Source organism: Parambassis ranga, chromosome 5, assembly GCF_900634625.1.
Source record: "Parambassis ranga chromosome 5, fParRan2.1, whole genome shotgun sequence".
NCBI lineage: Eukaryota > Metazoa > Chordata > Actinopteri > Ambassidae > Parambassis > Parambassis ranga.
Window position 1 is genome coordinate 16,060,775 of NC_041026.1, and position 18,198 is coordinate 16,078,972.

Sequence of the window (18,198 nt, forward strand, 5' to 3'; positions counted from 1 at the left end):
GTAAACTAAACACTTCAAAAACAGTGAGACTGAAACATTTTACCTAGTAGTAGTTGGAAAAGGTAATGCACTTGCTAAGAATGGTTAAATGTGCATTAGTAGCAAAGCTGGCCCGTCTTCCTGACCACACACCTGAAATAATGATGAGTCTGAGTCAGAGGTTGCATGTACCTGCTGACCCAATTGCAGCACTAATTACAGAATTGCAGGCGATCACAGTACAAGAAATAAGGTATCCTGGCAGGGATTCTTCCACATGACGAGCCAATACTTCTACAGTAACCAATACCAATGATTAAATAAAATACCACAAAGTGATATCCACGCTTCAATTTGTTGTTACAGCATATTTTCAGCATTAATAACTAGAGTAGGGGACACTCAGGTTAATAAATAAAGACCTAAGGACATATGGTCTTTGCAACACTAAACTACCTTCCTACAGTCACAAAAGCTACACCCAAGCTCGTCATGGACCAGTGACTGAGCTTTACACAACAGGGAGGTAACTACAGGCAAGGTAACGTGCCAGCAGTGGTGGTGACATACAACACTGCCTACAGATGAGAGTAAAACTTGGTCAACCCAGACATGGTAACAGCAGCTAGCCATACCTCCTGTTCTAGTCACTGGTCTGGGTCAAAAACAACAGCAGCTATGCCTGTGTGTCATGAAAGCTATATCTATGTCGACCACAATAACAACATCAGCTTAACAGGCCATGTTAGCCAACACAACAGCCGCTGAGCCTACTGCTCTCTGTCCAACAGTCCATAAAATAGCTTGTTCAGTTTGCTGTCACAGTGCCACTCTGTGATGCATTATAAGTACATATTAGTTCTGTCTGAAATGATGGCATACTGACATAGTGATATATATTTTACATAAGATTTTAAAGTTGTATTTTGTATGGGGTTTAAAAACAGACTTGTTTGCAACTTTGATGTCTAGTGTGAGGCAGTTTTTTTTTTACAAGTTACAGTACATTACTATTAAAGCTCAAAAAGCTTATTTCGAATGCATTTAACACTCATAGTTACAACATGTATACAGGCAGTGAAATTGGTGCAACCGAGACAAAACCTCATATCCAACCTCATATTCGAGTCACACCATTCTATTTGTCTTAATTTTAAGACACAAATGTACACATTTTACTCAGTGTGCATCGACATGTTTACACACACACACACACACACACACACACACACATATATATATATATATATATATATACACACTGGTAATTGTTTACAACAATTGAGCACTTGAGCACTTTTTTTTTTATTCAGCAGTTTGTCCTTTTATACATTTATTTTGTTTTGAATGTATACAGGTATATTTTTAAGATCCTATTTTAAACATATTTGTTATATTTGTCCATGCACACTGAAAACAAAGCAAAAATCCTCCTCTTATGTCCAGACACATTTGGCCGAATCAAGCTCATTCTGATTAGTTTCAGTATCTCGGAGCAACTCTGAATGCTGTTTAAGGTATTTATGATTGTCATTGAGGAGCAGAATTCTCTGTATGATAAACAACAATACAGCAGGAAATTAAGGCAGACTAGCTATGTGATGAAGGGGGAAAGGAAAGTCTGAGTGAGATTTTAAGGGGCCAGGTAACTCCTTACGGAGCAGTCTGTCCTTCTCATGTAGTTGGGCAAATATGCCATCGACCTAGATGATTAAAATAAAACCTGGGCCCCAGTATCTTTGCATAAGAGCGGTCTGACCAGAGGACAGAGCAAACTGTGTAATATTAACATGAGGAGGCACTTCCTAACTTCATGTATGCTTCTAATGAAAAAAAAAAAATCAACAAGTTAGACAACGACTAAAACACAATAACATCCGCACTACGACCAAAAACCCCTGGTGAAAGGACTAAGGCTCATGACCTCGCTGACCACAAAGCTGCTCTCACCTGCCGCTTCTCAGTCTTCATCAAGCTCTGCTTATCTGTCCCTCTCTCTCTTACCTGTACTTCATGCCTGTCTGATAGGACACACACTCTTCCAGGGCCAGGCCATTCATCTTCAGGAAGTCTTCCATGTTCTTAATCTGAGCAGCGACCCTCTGTTCCCGGAGTCTCTGAAGCTCAGCCTGGTCGGTGGGCCTAGATGGTGGCTGATTCAGCCCCTGGTCCGAGTGGTAGCGGTTGATCCCGCTCCGGATGCTTTCGCTGTATGACATAGACAGCATCTTGCCACTGCCGCTGCTGCTGCTCTTCCGAACACCACTGCCTGGGACTGGTGGTTTGGGAATCTGCAGGTTTTCAGGAGGACAGTAACTGGACTTGCGCCTGCCGGGAATCCCCCGGGGGCCACCGGCGTACCCTCCCGCAAACATGCCCCCCCCCTCCTTCTCCTCCTCCTGGTGATGCTGAGGCGATCCGTGCAGTAAAGAATAAAGTAGTGACACGGACGAAGCGAGGACCCAGCAGGGCACAGCCACCTCCTTAAATAGCACCTGCTCCCATAAAAAAACAGCTCTACTGCTTGGGGCAGCACACGGCCATGCATCCTGTAATCAGAGTCGCACAACATAGCCAAGCACCACCCTCCCCTGACAGGTATACAATGGCAGGGTTACACTGATAGGGAGCATTCAGGTGACTTGCTGGTGATTAAGGAGCAGGATGAAAGAGGGCTACATGCTACCTGCATTCAAACATGCACTAAACAACAGGAGGGGACACATTCCTGTTCTCATTTCTGATTCTGACCAGACTAATAGGAAAAGGTTGTTGAGAGAAGTTAGGTGTACATTTCACACATGAGCAGAACCACCCCATCAGGACATAACCACAGGTGCAAAAACGACCAGAAATACAGTCAACCGAGTTCCAATATGCCACTGCAACTGATTTTTAATGTAAAGCTGGACTTTATCTGACATTCAGTAGTTTAGAGGAACTTAAGGAAAGTGTGCTTTCCTTTTCCACTTGTTAGAATAATTAGGCCTTCCATTTTTTTGGAAATACACTGGTCATACTTTGAAGTTATTAAATTCTTCAATGATCCATATCTGCAAAAAGCATTGTTTTGTAATGAATCAATACAGGGCAGCACTGTGTCAGGTCTACTACAAGAATGCAACTTAATGCCAAACGTGCTGACCACAAAGCCACTTCCCTTGTAAAGGTAATGCAACACATTGACATTGAGCTTGAAGAAAACCTATAGCTGTAAACACAAGTTCAATTTAAAAAAAAAGGTGCTGACAGAAAAAAAAACACAAACTGAAACACCACTGCAGCTACTGTGATTATCATCACAGTACATTCAATGTTCATGTTTATGAGCTTAAGATTTTGTGATTTTAGGCCAATGTATTCATTAAATATTAACATAAAACACAAAGACTGAAACCATGAAATGGAACTAAAGTCTAAAATTACACACCAGATTGTGGATATAGTTTGTATCATCACCAACATTTGCTCTAACTGTAATTGTAAAGACCTTTCTCTAACCACTAAGCACATTATATTTTACCACTAGTTTAAAAGGCAACTTAAAATCCACACACTATTGATCCTTTAGGACAAATACAGTGCTTGAACGGTACTTTCTTTGCAGAGTATCTTTCTCACAGTGACAATAGTACTGAAACTTTACCTCTACATATTGTAATCTCCCTTATATTTATAGATTTAAATACATTTAAAATGGTAAAATTATGAACAGTATTTGCGTGAGACTATGATACAGAAGAAAAACATTTGTCAACGTTTTAAAGCCATCATGACAAAACTCAGTCTTGCTTTATTACAAATCTCATCAACGTTCTCCCAAACAACTAGATTCCTTACACACAGCCAGAGGATATAAATACAGGAGACTTCAGGCTAGGCAGCATGCACCCACACACCCACAACATTCAACCAACCACTCACACACAAGACATGAAAAACACAGTCCTGATATGGTCATGAGCGCAAATCTTTTCTCAAACTCACCCGATTTCTTGGAGGTCGGCTCATGAGCAAAGCTGCTGGGTGTCAGTCTGCTCTTATAAACACCCGTTGCAGACAGCGATAAAGCAGGTCCACCCAAACTGGGAGTGTCTTACAAGGAAATATCTAAACCAATTAGTGAATAAGAGAGTGCATCCCTCCCCTCACCACTTGGACCATACTCTATCACCACAGCCAGCACCTCTCCTCCTCCCATCTCTGTGAGAGCTCATGGAAGAAATCCATTTATGTCGTTTAGCAGCCCGTCTTGTTTCTGCTAACCGCAGCAAATAATATCAGCCCTGAATTATTCACCAAAGCTTTTTCACTAAAAGCCTCTGATTGTTGTTCCACAGGAAAGAATCCTAAGAGCTGGACAACTATGCATGGATGAGTGTTGCGTGCACAAAACACACACAAGCACACAATGTCAAGCAAACACAGACTGTATGTGTATACACACGCATACAGAAAAGTACAAACCACTAAGCATGTTCAAGCACTCTCTAACTAAGGTATTATGGAAACATCACCATTTGGACATGCTTGCACCATCTATCTACACCTCAGCAGCCATCCACCTGCTCACATGAAAGCTCAAATTCAGAAGTCAATGAATAAAACATTAATAGACATTTGTCAATGAATAAATACATACATGTAGATAATTATAGTAAAGTAAAAGCCACTGATACTAGACATATTAAAAGTGTAAGCAATCTGTATAAATAATTTTGATAGTTGGCAAATGTTTTTATTCTACCTGTGCCTGCCCATTTACAATTGTATAATAAATCGAACCAATTTGGTACCCCATGATACCATCAAGAAACAGATTCATTTTTTTCTGCACAACTTGACCATTTTTTAACATTAAAAGTGTAGGTAGGAGTGGACACTGTGGTGACCTCTGACAAGAACAGCTGTAAAGAAAGAGATGCAGGTGTTGTTTGGCTTCTAGTTGCAGCTGAAGGCCTCATATAAACAAACAAAGCATCAACTGAGTGCTTTTACAATTGGGCATGACTTTTGAGGGTAGTTACTCACCACACCCTCTTGTTTATACTAAAGATAAAACAACTTTTATGCAAGCAGCGGGGCATATATGTAATGTGGTGACAAATGATTTAAACACAAAACACACAAAGTCCAGGCAACTTCTGGAGCTGAGAACGGAAGGCAAAACTCAAGTGTTAAAAACTGCCACTCCCCCCACAGCCTCTAGGGCCTTCCTCTAGAAACAACCTAACCCATGTCTTTGTTAAAATGTCCAACTTTACAGAGGTAACACATATTTTAAAAGATTGGTACAAAATGTCTGGTACAAAAAACTGTGCATGTGGTGAACATTTTTAAAACTAGATGTTTAAATCCTTTTTTTTGGAAAGACTCTCCTTTGAAAGACTTATACGTTTCTAGGTCAAGCTGCAGCTTTTAGCTAAAATGTGTTTTTCAACAGATATAATTATGTCAACATTTCTGTAAATCTGGCTAAATGTAACTCTTGTTAATAGAATTCTTTTTACTTTATCTTGTTTTTCATCATCAAGAGACAAGAGACATACTGTACATGCACAGGTCAGATGTCAAACATATCTGCTTTCAGGAAAAGCACTCACTTGTCTGAAAATAACAAAGTGGTTTTACAACAACGGGGCTGGAAATACTCTACTAAAAGCATCCTACACATATCAAGGGTAGGCCAGTATGTCAGACAGACAAGAGATAGGGGGCTTAATTGAACCCCCTCACATAGGCCAGGGGAGCAGCTAGCAGGACCGTTTCCACTTTAAAAGGACAGAAATGTTCAAGGCGCCATGATAAAAAAAATCAGATAGTGAGCTCATTACAAGCACATCCACGTAGTCAGGGGTTTTTTTTATAACTGCATCAGCAGAATAAGGCCTGATATAAGACCATAAAATATGATCCTACTCGAAAGACTGACCATCTAAAAGCTCACAATGGAGGAATGAGTATCAGACACCCTACTCTACGAAAGAATCCCAAGCAGAGAAAAAATGGTTTCTGTAATCTTTCCAAGACTTATCAGGTTCAACTCCCAAAAGGTACAAAAGATGCAGTTTGGAGTAGAGAAGATGATGAATCAAGGAAATCTAAGAATATCTGCTTAGCCAAAAACTATCAAAGCACAAAAAAAGCATCTTAATCACAAAACAAACCACAAAACCGAATGTCTCAAGTGTCAGTGCTTGAAAAAAGAAAAAAACAATTCAAACTCAGTTATTGTTGATTCAAAGGTTTTGTGAGCAACCTTGCAACAAAATCCATCATCACCCCTATCATGTTTAAGCTGGATAATGCACTGCCAGCTAAATAGTATATGATAAGCATTGCAGAGGATAGATGGAAGGTTTTAAATTACAGAACAGCAAGTATCTACTGCAAGGTTATTAAAATAAAATAAAACACAAAAGATAGACAACAAGTTTACATTCATATAAATCGTACATAAAAGAAAATAATTCAGTTCCGCCATATAAACAGTGACAGTCAGAGAGACAGGTACCTGTAAAACTGCAGCTGTCGTTTGGGGCTCCCATAACGGGCGCTGAAGACATCAAGAAAAAGGAGGAAAAAGGAAAGTTTTGGTCAATAAAGGCAAAAAAGGAAAGATGTTAGTAGTGGCAAGACACTGAGGTGACGAAAGACACAAATAATTAGTCAAAGACAAGACAAAATGTGAGCAAAGTAGGATGAATTGTAAAAGTGCATTTTGCAAACGTAGAGAAGTGCAGCACACACAAAGCCATGTTCACATATGTCCAAACCTCCACTTCATGTGTTGTCTTGTTCTAACATTGTATGCATGTGTGTTGTCTCTAGCGCTTCCTTGTGTGTTAACACACTTAACAGAGTAAAGGTTAATGTGATAATTTAGGATATTTGCTGGTTGAAGTTATAAATATCATACAGAGTCGCTGTACATTGACAACTAATCCTCAAGAAAGAGCGGAAGTGTTTCCACAACTCCTCAACTTTTCATCATGTCCAAAAAAAGTAAAGAAAGAGTGGTGCTCTTATGTAACTTGAAAAATAATGCTGAAATAGAGTATAAAACACATAACTTATTGTGCTGCTTAAAGTACCGTATGTCATAACATGAACAAACTACAGGTATTTTTTACAGCTACTTAATAATATGGACTCAATGTGCATTAAACACAAGCTTAAAGAAAATGGTAGGAGATAAAGAGAAAAAAAGACTGCTGTCAGTATTCATGTAATGTTCACTCTCAGTGCCACAGATCTCCCAATGAAGGCAAATTAAAATGCCTCATTACAATCTCCACTCATTTACATTTATTAATTAAATAATATGAGAAAAAAAGCTGCAAACAGTTGTAGTGATGCTGCACAAAATGATAGCTACTGCACCCTGTCTGTCTATAATAAAAGCAGACAGGCAGATGGTATGCAGGCCCATCTAATACAAACAGATGAGTCTCTGGTGCCACATGGTGGTGAAGCATCAAAATGCAACATGATTAGTGAGTGAACACAGTGAACCTCCAAGTTTCACATCCTGGATTTAACTTTCCATTATTCACTGCTTATAATGACATGGGTTACAGGATGCTTTTATAAAGTATGCTGGTGAATTAATGATTATTAAGTGTCCTCCTTTCTGTAATCAATTACTTCCGAATCCAATTTTCCCTGCTGCTCATCTGCTCACCTGTAAATCATGCCGGGTGAGCCAGTCTGTCGGAGGGAGAGGCGAGCAGGAGAGTCTGTGGTAGATTCAGGATACATGGGGGCAGGAGGGAGGGGGTGTGGCCAGCCTGCCGGGGGTGGTGTTTTTTCACCGGGATACCACGGGGTACAGTCTGTCACTGATCAGGTTTTCTGGAAGCGAAACAGAGGAGAGCACACATGTCATGTCAACCGGTGAGGTTTTGTTTGTAAGGTATAATAATAACTGCACATCACACACTGCCAATGACTCGAAGGATTGGTGACAAAATAGAGACATTGATTTATAGTTAGAAAATAAAACTCTGCAACACCTAAAGTCTGCACTTTAACCAAATCTTTCTCCTTAGTGAGTGAACATTACACACTGGGGTTCTATCCATAGAAACAGGCAAAACATAAGGACACATGTTAACTGACCACATGTCATATATGGCAACAGTGGCACTTGTTTGACAATGTGACACAAATATTTGATAACATCCCTGACAATGTCAGGAGGATGAAAGCAATTGTGCATCAACCCTCCCCACGGCAGCCACAGGCAGAGCTCACAATGACCCTGCCTGAAAGAACCAACTGAACCATCACCAGCAATAAAAATGTAGGAGACACTGAAAAGACAATGTTGCTGCATGGGAAATTCCTAAGAACTATTTCACTTGTTTGCTTGCAATGTGAACATGAACTTAAATCCAAAACAGTATTATGTTAATCACAAACTTAAACTGAAAAAATAGGTTAAATTAGGTTCATTTGATTGGCATTGGTATGGCTACACACCTTCACCACTAGATGGAGTCCTGTCCTCACTCTGTGGACATGAGCTGAATTAATAAAGATCAGACCAGTAAAACCACTTGTTCCCCACAGCTGTGAGAAAGTTTTGGTATTTTTAGACTGACCATAGAGTAATGATATGTATACCAGTTTGGAATAGTGACAAAAAATATTATTGAAACAGACATTGTGTATAAATTTAAATATAAATACATCCATAATATGAAATAAATAAAAAGCAAAGCAGTGGCAACAAGCAGCACAAGCTAACACATAAAGAACCTCAATCTTACTGACATCATCAACTGTGGCTGCTGTGTAATATACATATCTGAGTTCCCTACAGCAAACCACAGCTGATCCACTGCTCAGAGCGACTTTATTCAATGAATAATTCAGTGTCTGCCCAAAAAGCAGGCCATTGCTGTAAAAAGGACTATAACAAGAGCTGAGTTGAGTGGGTGGTTAGGTATACACAGATTCCATTAACACTAATTAAAGAAAGAAAGAAAGAAACAACGAAACAAAGAAACAACAAAACAAAGAAACAAAGAAGAAAAGAAAACTAACCTTTTTTAAGTGTACATCTGTGAGGGTAGGGTGCAGCACTGCTATTTCAGCCCAATTTACTGTAGTTCAAATAAAATAAGGAAAGCAGCAGAGAGTGGCATCTATGTCACCCTGACAGAGCTGTGAGCCGAGAACCTCATGCTACCCTATTTCACCGGTGGCTGCACACACACACACTCATGTGAGTCATGGCTCGTAACAGACATTGTAATGATAACATGAAGGTGACTTTCTCCTCCCATCAATTTCCCAGGCCGCGAATACAAATCCCATGTTCCCAAGGACACGTTTAACGCTCCCTGCCCACTCATTTCAATCATGACACAATGGTTCACAGGTCATTCCTGCTATCAGATGATGATGATGGCATGACCCTGATGGGCAAAAGGTTTGGTAGTAGATTTACTACCCAGCGCAGCACAGTCCCTGTCGATCCTTTGTCCCTGATGTGAATCAGAGGACACTGTGGGCTGGGTGGAGGGCTGGGAAACCACACATTCTTGTAAAGAGACCTTCATTTGTTACCAGCAAGATTTAGGGAATATACATAGACTCGGATTGCCTAAACTTAATAATGGCTAACCAATATTTAACAATTTGCGCATACTAGTTCAAAAACAGCAATGTGCATGTGTATGCAACACATGCACATTGCTTTTCGCCCATTAATTAACAATGTACAAAACTGTCATGACAACAGAAACTATTTCAATGTTCTCTCATCTTTTAACTTCTTTTCAGGACATCTATGTAAGAAATAATACTAATGTATATAAAGTAAAAGTAAACGTAAATAAATGTTTCATCGGCCATGGTTAAGCTACCAACGTAACAAAACATAAATTACGGCATTCTTTTTTGTCTCCAAGTTTCACATAGTAGCCTCTACAGTGTGAAATGGGTTGAAGGTTTTGACTGATTAAAACATGCAATGTGAGTTGACACAGTAAAAAATTAATAAAAATATCCCATGTCTAGCCTTAAAGGCAAACCATGCTGCAGTGCACAGCTGATTATTACAGTACTGCCAAAATACACATAAAAAGACTTTAGACTGTAATTGGCTGCACTATAAGTGTCCATGTATAAATGACAATTATACACCAACTGTTACACCCTACCTACAACTATTGCTCCCACTTGTCACCACAGCTGGAAGTAGGGCTGTGCGATTTGACGATAAATGATCGTGAAGGATTTGAACGTATCGGCGATCTACCAGAACGCAGAGATTGTTTTATCGTCCATAGAGCACCTTCTATTAATTGCAGTTCTATGTTCGCGCAGACGCATGAGTTTTTTTCACTCGTCCAACTCTCAGTGCGCTTAATGTGAACACGACCAACCAATGACAGCCTCCCTGACACACGTCGCGCGCAAACGTGTGTCGCAGTGGAAGGGCCGCGTGTATTATAATGCTACGAGCACGTACGCGCCCACCTCTCTGAACATTTCCAGCTCGTTATATTCAGGTTCGCTGCTGTTGTGCCATCAGCAGCTGTGTGCGTGTGTGCAGTGGGAGGGCCACGTGTGTACATCAGATGCAGACAGAGGCAACAGCTAATGACGTCACCAAATCAATAACGCAGGCATTTGATGAAGAGGCTCCATATGAGGACTCTAGTAAACGGTGGACAGAGGTGACAGCAGCAGCTCCGTTTGTCCTTAGATATGATTCCCATTAAAGTTTGATCATTTGTTCTAAATCACATTGAACTTTAAGAGTTACTTAAGTCTCAATACTGTATTTATTGTTTAACCTTAGGAGGCACACTTCAGTCTGTTTAAATGACTGTTGAATAATACTTTACAGAACTACATTAGTCTTCTTTTTAACCTATTTGTAATAAAACTTTATTTTGTTCTGTAATTGTTATTTACATTTTCATGTTTATTGAAAACGAAGTGCACTAAGTGCACGTTATCAGAGTTTTTGTTTGCCTTTAAAATCTACTGATAGATTTTGAGAGGTGACAGAGTAGGCTACCTGACGTCATTTACACAGAAACATGCAAATTAGTGTCAATGTAAAAACAAATCGTGATAAAATCGAGATCGTGATTTTATCATTAAAGAATCGTGATATAAAATTTTTGCCATATCGCCCACCCCTAGCTGGAAGTGACACTTTCGATAAACAGTAGACAAATAAAATAAACAACTAAAAGAATCAAAGTTAAGACACTAGAATAAATTCTTTCTAATCCACCTGTGATACAACTAATTATAAACTATAAAACTCACAAGATCGCATCAGGTGAACAGTGAAGTGGAAGCTGGCCTGCTTATTTACGGCATGGGTGGTTAAATTAGGAAAAATACCACATGATGATCCCTTTAGGCTGTAGTGTTACATTTGCCCACTCTGTTGTTTAATGTACTGGGTTATTTGTAGTAGGTTTTAACCTATTAAGCTACACAAAATACTTCAGAGATGACTATAGCTCACTGTAGAGCAATGCACCAGCCTCACAGAGATGCCTGTAGTGAACTGCAGTTGGAGAGGATACTGCTGCTGACTGCAGCAATGCGGTACACTACAGGCTCATCCTGGCTCAAGTTAGAGGGCTCAGATTTACTGCACTAATGGGCCAAGGTGCACTTTGCAGATTAAAACTGCAGACAGAGAGAAAGAAGAAGAGAAAAAGCAGTTGGTAGAGAAGAAGGCCCATCCAGTTTCCACCTACCTGGTTCTTGATTCAAAAACTCTTAAATCTAGTATTTACCTGCTGTTAATCTGTTACTTTTTTGTTTATCTAGTTGCACATTTCTTATCTTCTCTGGATTTTTTTGTCAAGTCACAATCACATAATATTGTGAACTGATCTCTAAACAGCGATGCACATGACTATTTTACTTAACAACAAACATAACCTATAGTTTTAAAACTAAGTAATACAATACATACGCTTTCATGAACACTTTTCACAGGTCAATTTGTCTATTGTCATTTTAGATGATTGAAACAATTCAATTGAAACTAACACGAACATGAAAGAACCTTCTGGGTCTGCCGTCTTGACATTCGTTGCTACAGTTTCGCTACTGGTTCACTGGTTTGCTCAGCTAAACAGCCAATTGGAGTTCTCTGTCTTAGCTACTGGTTCCACCAATGGTTCAATGTGCCAATAAAGGATCATATGCTTCCAATGTGTTTGACATAAGCCAAAAAATAGGCCCACAGACACAACCCGACATTGGCCAGCTGTCAGCTTGGGGAATCACCAGGCCACAAAGAGGTCTTTTCTTAAACGCTCCTTTTAGTTATATTTTTACATTCTCTAATAATTAAATCAAAAATCCAGTCAGGCTAAATTGTAAGTTACCTTAGACTAATTACACTACAGATGGAGAGAGGCTGTGGGAAGAAAGACTGTATGGGAGAGGTGATGTCAAATAGGACAGTCTCAATTTAAATCTCAATCTCAATCTTCATAGTCTCTCCTAAGCTTGTCTCATACACATAAGTCTCTTCTAAACAAAATGCAAAATTGAGACACAAAAAGCTGCTCTCCATGCTTTCCATCCATAAATCCACCTACACCCAGCCAGAGTCAATTCCCTCTTGAGACAGGGCTTACGTGAGCAAGGCATGCATTGCTGGCCTTGAAAGCACAGCTCGGTGTTCTGTAGTATGTTGGCAGCTGCAGAAAACACACACAGACCCGAGCAGATGGCTACGGAAGAGGGAGACAGGCTAACAGACGAGAACTGCTGGGGATATCCTACATGAGAGTTCAGTCAGGCAGAGAGAAAAAGAGAAGCTAACCTAACCTTGTTCTCCATCAGGCTTCAAAGAGGATTCAGATGGAATCTCCTTTTCTACTTCTCAGTGGCATTCAAAGGATGAAGGTCAAACCCATGAAAAGCTGTGAATCCATGTTAGCGCATCATGTTTCCTCTCATCATCAGACAGACAGTTTGTGATATTATAAATGGCTTCCTCTCTATTAAGCTGTGGAGGGCCCTTGATTACAGAAGCGGTGCAGGTCACTGGCTGCCAACTGAGAAAAAAGCTAACAGCAATTTGCATAAATAGCCTATTTATACAGCAAACTTCTGATACAAATCCTCCTCCCCCCAGTTAAAATAGTTAAAAGCGCAACTGAGAGCTCTGCTGTCAAGAATCATTAATTTCTAGGACAGCTGCAGCTGTTGTACACACAGAGGTTTGACACTTATTATGGTCAAACTTTAAGCCATGCCTATCATTAGCTGCTGTGACAGGGCCTACACAGATTAAAGTTCAGCTGCACATGTCTCATGTAGGACCCTAATCCTTGAGATGTTAATTATATCATACATCATTTTTGATGCTATGTGTGGTGTTTATTTATCTTTTAACAAATTCTGTCTAAATGTCTCTCTATACTGCAACAGCTTAATTGTTATTCAAGTCTACCTTCTGCACATGGAATACTTGCAACAATGCATGCAGGTACAGAACATGCTGTGTAAGCACCTAACAAAAGCATACTTCAAAACATGATCAAGTGCTTTGCTTTGATCAATGTCTTTGAGCATGAATAAGCCATGATGTCTCCTTATGAACTATAGTATGCATCTTCCTCTACCTGGTTATTATACAGCAATAGATGTATGGTCCCAGGTTGCCCGTATCACTGACAGCATGAAGATGAATCAGCACTCTGTATGTCCTGGCTTACGTTTCTTTTATGCTCTTGTGCTGACTTATAGGCAATTCCTAATATTAAACACATAGGAATACCAGTACTCCAGCACCAAATGTTATTCACTAAAGATAAACATACAGAGTTACAGACCAGCTGTAAACATGAAAAGGATCAAGCAAAGTCTCCTTGTGAAGAAACTAAAGTGTTAACTTGGGCCTATGAAGCTGAAATGAAGTATTTGTTAGCACTGCAGGGAGAGAACATGCTGCAGTGAACCACCAGCACAGAACAGTACACTGCAGTAGAAATATGAAACCACCTTTCTCTTCCATCCCAGCTCTAACCTCTGCAAACAAAAGACAAATAAAGACAACTAAAACTGAGCCTGGAGACTGAAGTGTGATTTCTGGACGAAGCTCTGTCTCCTGCTGGCTTCACACCCCAGCACAAGGACCGTGGTTTCTGAACTACAAGTGCCCATAGAGACAAAGGAGTTGGACATGGTGTCAGACTGACCTTATTAACATGTGCTAACACATGTTAACCTAGATGCGCTGTGTGTCAGGATATACCCTACATTCACATAAAAGCAACAGATCACCCAAATTCACATTTCTTTTTATTTTTGTGTGATTGTTTTGAGGTAAGTTGATTTTATAGATATGAGTTGTTGAGATTTCTGTAATTCCTACAATATAATAGAACTCGATGCAACTAAAATAATAGAGGTGATGTAGATGTGTGAAAAAATGGCTGGATGTAAACAAGGATACCATCCTCCTCATCTGAGCTAGTGGTAGATGCATGCTTGTATCTGAGCAAGACTATGGTTGCAAGGTACAGTTTAGTAGAAAATCTAGATAGATAAATGGCGGAATGTGATTTTGGGGTGAACCATTCCTTAAAAGCTGTGTCGGTTCCTTTCTGGCAGGTTTGAATCCCTTTTTAAAGCACAATACTGCAATGCATCATCAAGACATGAAATATTTGGATTGCAGGTTCTCCTTCTTGTCAAACTCTCTAGGCACATGATCTACTTTTCTGTGTTTTACATATACATTCCGTTAGATTCCTAACATAATTTCAATACACATATTTTCAATACACAGTCTGTTTTTTATCCTTGTCCGAGTACCACATATCAGTACTTTCTGCATCACTGCACAAGTAATGACACATGGGCTGTGGAGGAGAGTTCAATATTTAGTTCTGCATAGGTGAGCAGAAAGCATAAAAAAACACTAAGAAGAGGGACACAGAGGCTGAAGAGATCAATGTTAAGTCCAGACTGTTATTAGGGAGGACCCAGAGGACACCAGTAAATCAGTAAAAAACATACTGATAGATAAATTCGTACTGTAACATTATGTAATATGCCAGCTATGGTATTTTGTGCAACTACTTTTTGCTGTAACTATTATAATAGTTCTACAACACCATGCATCTGAGCAGAGCAAAAGGTTTTAGTGTTTAAGTCTGGCTGGAAACTACAAAACATATCCAGTGATATTTTGGGTCAGCCTTACTGTAAACACAAAACCAGAGAAGGGACTGATCTGAAAAGTGCGTATTTGTTATTGAGACTCCTGGGTAAACAATAACCACAGATGTATCACTGCATCACTACGTTGCAGCCAGTGGTAGTATTTGAATTATCTGCTGAATTTAGCTTATGTGCACTTGGCTAAAGATTCCTCGGTGCAGATGGGTGCTACAGCAGATAAGAGTTGTCCAATACTCCTTCTCTGCCTGCTTGTTTCCAATTTATAGAATTACAATACAATTACATTTAAATGGATTGCTCAATACTTCAGAAAGTTCTTTAATGCACAGTCCAGTTTCTTTTTAACACATGCAAGCTCTTGATGCCTCACACAGAGGACTACGCCATCTCCCTCGGGGTGGCTACCATGTCACGTTGACGGATGCTTTTTCTAACTGACAGGGAAAACAGAGCAAGCGTGGTCCAGGGTTCCAAATGAAATCTGGCACAAATGCAGCAAGTGGCTGGCGGCTCTTTGAACACATTCTGAGTGGCCCCAGGAGAAGCAGGCCTGCAGTGACTAAAAAGCAACACACCTTCTAGGAGAGTGAGAGAGAAAAGAAAAACGATGCCTGATAATAAGGATTTGGAAAGAGGACGAGAGAGAGAGAGAGAAAAAGAGAGAGAGTAGAGGAGAAAAACTGCAGCTGTATAGTGGAGAGAAGCTGAGCACAACAGCAGTGCTATGGATCAGTCTTCCATGTATTTCAAACCAAATTGGTTTGTATTTGGCTAGTGGCAAAGCTTTCACAAAATAAACTGAATCTAAACAGTTTGATGACACTGCTGGTCTGAAACCATTAGGTAAATATTTAATTCAGTTACTCTGTTGTGAGTGTCTTGCCGAGTGCTCCTTGGCAAATGACATATTCCTACTGAAGTTTTATGTTACACTTTAGCTGACACTTTCCCCAAATACGTTTCTAAATGAGGGAGCACACAGGGTTATGCTATAAGAAACATAAGGACTGTGAAATTCAGCAGCAGGGAGGGGCTCAGTAAAGCTTTGCTGGAAGATGCATTGGCTACTCTTCTAACCAGTATAAGGCCACTGAAGTGAAGTGATACTGAGAGGTGATGTTTCTGTGGTATTATCTTGCACCAACTAACATTTCATGCTGCAAATGCGCTTTCACACGTTTCAAGTCCTGCTATGGTGTCAGTATGAGTTGAGCATTGCACAGGAAGGAGCACAGCCCTCTCCCCCCTTCACAGTGATACACTTCTGTTCACTATTGTCGAGTGCAGAGTCTGACAGCATGCATTTGCTTTAGGATTGAAATATCAATCAAAATTAGCTGGTTATGTCTCTTTTTGGCTGACAAAACTTAAAGCCTGGCTGCACCAACTTTTTTAGAACTCTGTACTTAATAATAGACTAAAAATTCATGAGTAGATGTGAATATATTATATTATATATTGCGTGTATGACACAGATGTATTCAACAAAGAACATTAATATGTCTCTATATTTATATATAAAATGAAACTTTCAGTATAAAAAACCGCAAAAATAAGTCCATTAGTCTATAAAGAAAAAGTGACAAATTTAGCACAACTTAACCTCTATAAATTACTTGCTTTAACCTACTTATGCCATTCTGGGTCACAACATTTACAGTGCATCCCAGCATGCAGGGAAACCTGTGTGATCCTTTTTCTAGCAAAAGGAGAGCAAGAAAAGACCTACCATTTATGCTTTTAATAGAAAGATCATGACTTTTATATGAAATTGAATTCCTCTATGAAAAAGCAAGCAGTGTTGAAAATCTTCATTTTTTTGGCCTTGTACTATGGCACCCAGAACATAGGCTGTCAGTACACCACTGTACTGAGACATTGTGACAAACTGGCAAATTACACATACACTATAAACACCCACTCACCATCACTCCTCACTCACAGTCCATGCTACTTTGCCCACTCAGTGTGTAATATTGACAAGGATGACCAATACACTCAGTCACAAACAGATCACACTGTACATGTGACAAAGCGTTTGTACACATTCATAACAGGAACTGTTGTATGTTAATGAACTACACTAACTAGATTAGCATACAGGCAAATTGTAGTTTGATATATAGTGCATCTCATTTTAGGACTAATGGTAAGCTATGTTTTAGTACAATACCTGACATGAAATAACATTTTTGCCATTCATTTTCTGAAATATCACAGGTCACCCAACAGCTAAGGCACTCAAATTAGCATATATAATATCATCATTATTATTATATTCTAAAATAAACAGCTTCAGAAATGAAATAAATAAATAAATCATGCCACATTTCTCCTTTTTGTCAATAGCAAAGACATTTTCATTGTGGTCTCCACGTGGTGGCCAGTCATCATGGTATATCATCACATTACACCTTGGTTAACATTCAAGAACACTGCTGTTAAAAAAATGTTAAATGTCAACACAAACCCTTCAAGAGTATACTTAGTATCAAAAGATTGTAGATTATTTTTAGGGACTTTCCAAATATCAAGACGTTAAAAAGCAAACAATGGAATGATATAAACTTGGACACATGTAAAGAAAAACAAAATGCCAGACAGAGACACAATTAGGACTATTCTTGTCCAGCTGGGCTCCACACAGTGTCGTTGAAATTGCAGTTAAACCCTGAAGATTTGTGAAACACAATCTGCCATCTGACATAATATGTGTGATTCAAACAAGCTTTAAATGCCAGCTGAGGGAGGTTGCAGCCCTTACTGTGGTTATCAGCTGTGAGACTGACAGTCTGCAGTATGTCCACCCTTAGTCGTCACTGTAACCTTAGGATCAGATGCAGACTTTAGATGAAATCCTCCTGCAGTTAGGCATATGCAAGCTCAGGCTTCTATCCTTGTGATCGCATCTATGTGAGCAGTTCTGACACACTCGTGGATGAGCTGGCAGGGTCACTTTCCTTACACATGTACACCACCTCAGGACACTTAGGCAGCTGCTCTTTTATAACAACACACTGCGCCATATAG

The 18,198-nt window shown here is 39.6% G+C and overlaps 1 protein-coding gene across 6 annotated transcripts in view; it reads right to left on the minus strand.

Moving 5' to 3' along the window:
* Positions 1-18,198, minus strand: part of kcnab2a (potassium voltage-gated channel subfamily A regulatory beta subunit 2a) — a 75,053-nt gene that overhangs the window by 42,172 nt on the left and 14,683 nt on the right. For 3 of the 6 annotated variants that reach the window (XM_028405146.1, XM_028405144.1, XM_028405145.1), the window contains 2 exons: positions 7,664-7,833; positions 6,494-6,535 (listed from right to left, as the gene is read on the minus strand). In XM_028405146.1, coding sequence (XP_028260947.1) covers positions 6,494-6,535; positions 7,664-7,740 — 119 coding nt within the window. In that variant the 5' untranslated portion in view covers positions 7,741-7,833. Of the gene's footprint in view, positions 1-1,983; positions 2,271-3,966; positions 4,074-6,493; positions 6,536-7,663; positions 7,834-18,198 lie in introns of those variants that run through there. The other 3 variants (XM_028405142.1, XM_028405147.1, XM_028405149.1) reach the window with 3 other exon arrangements.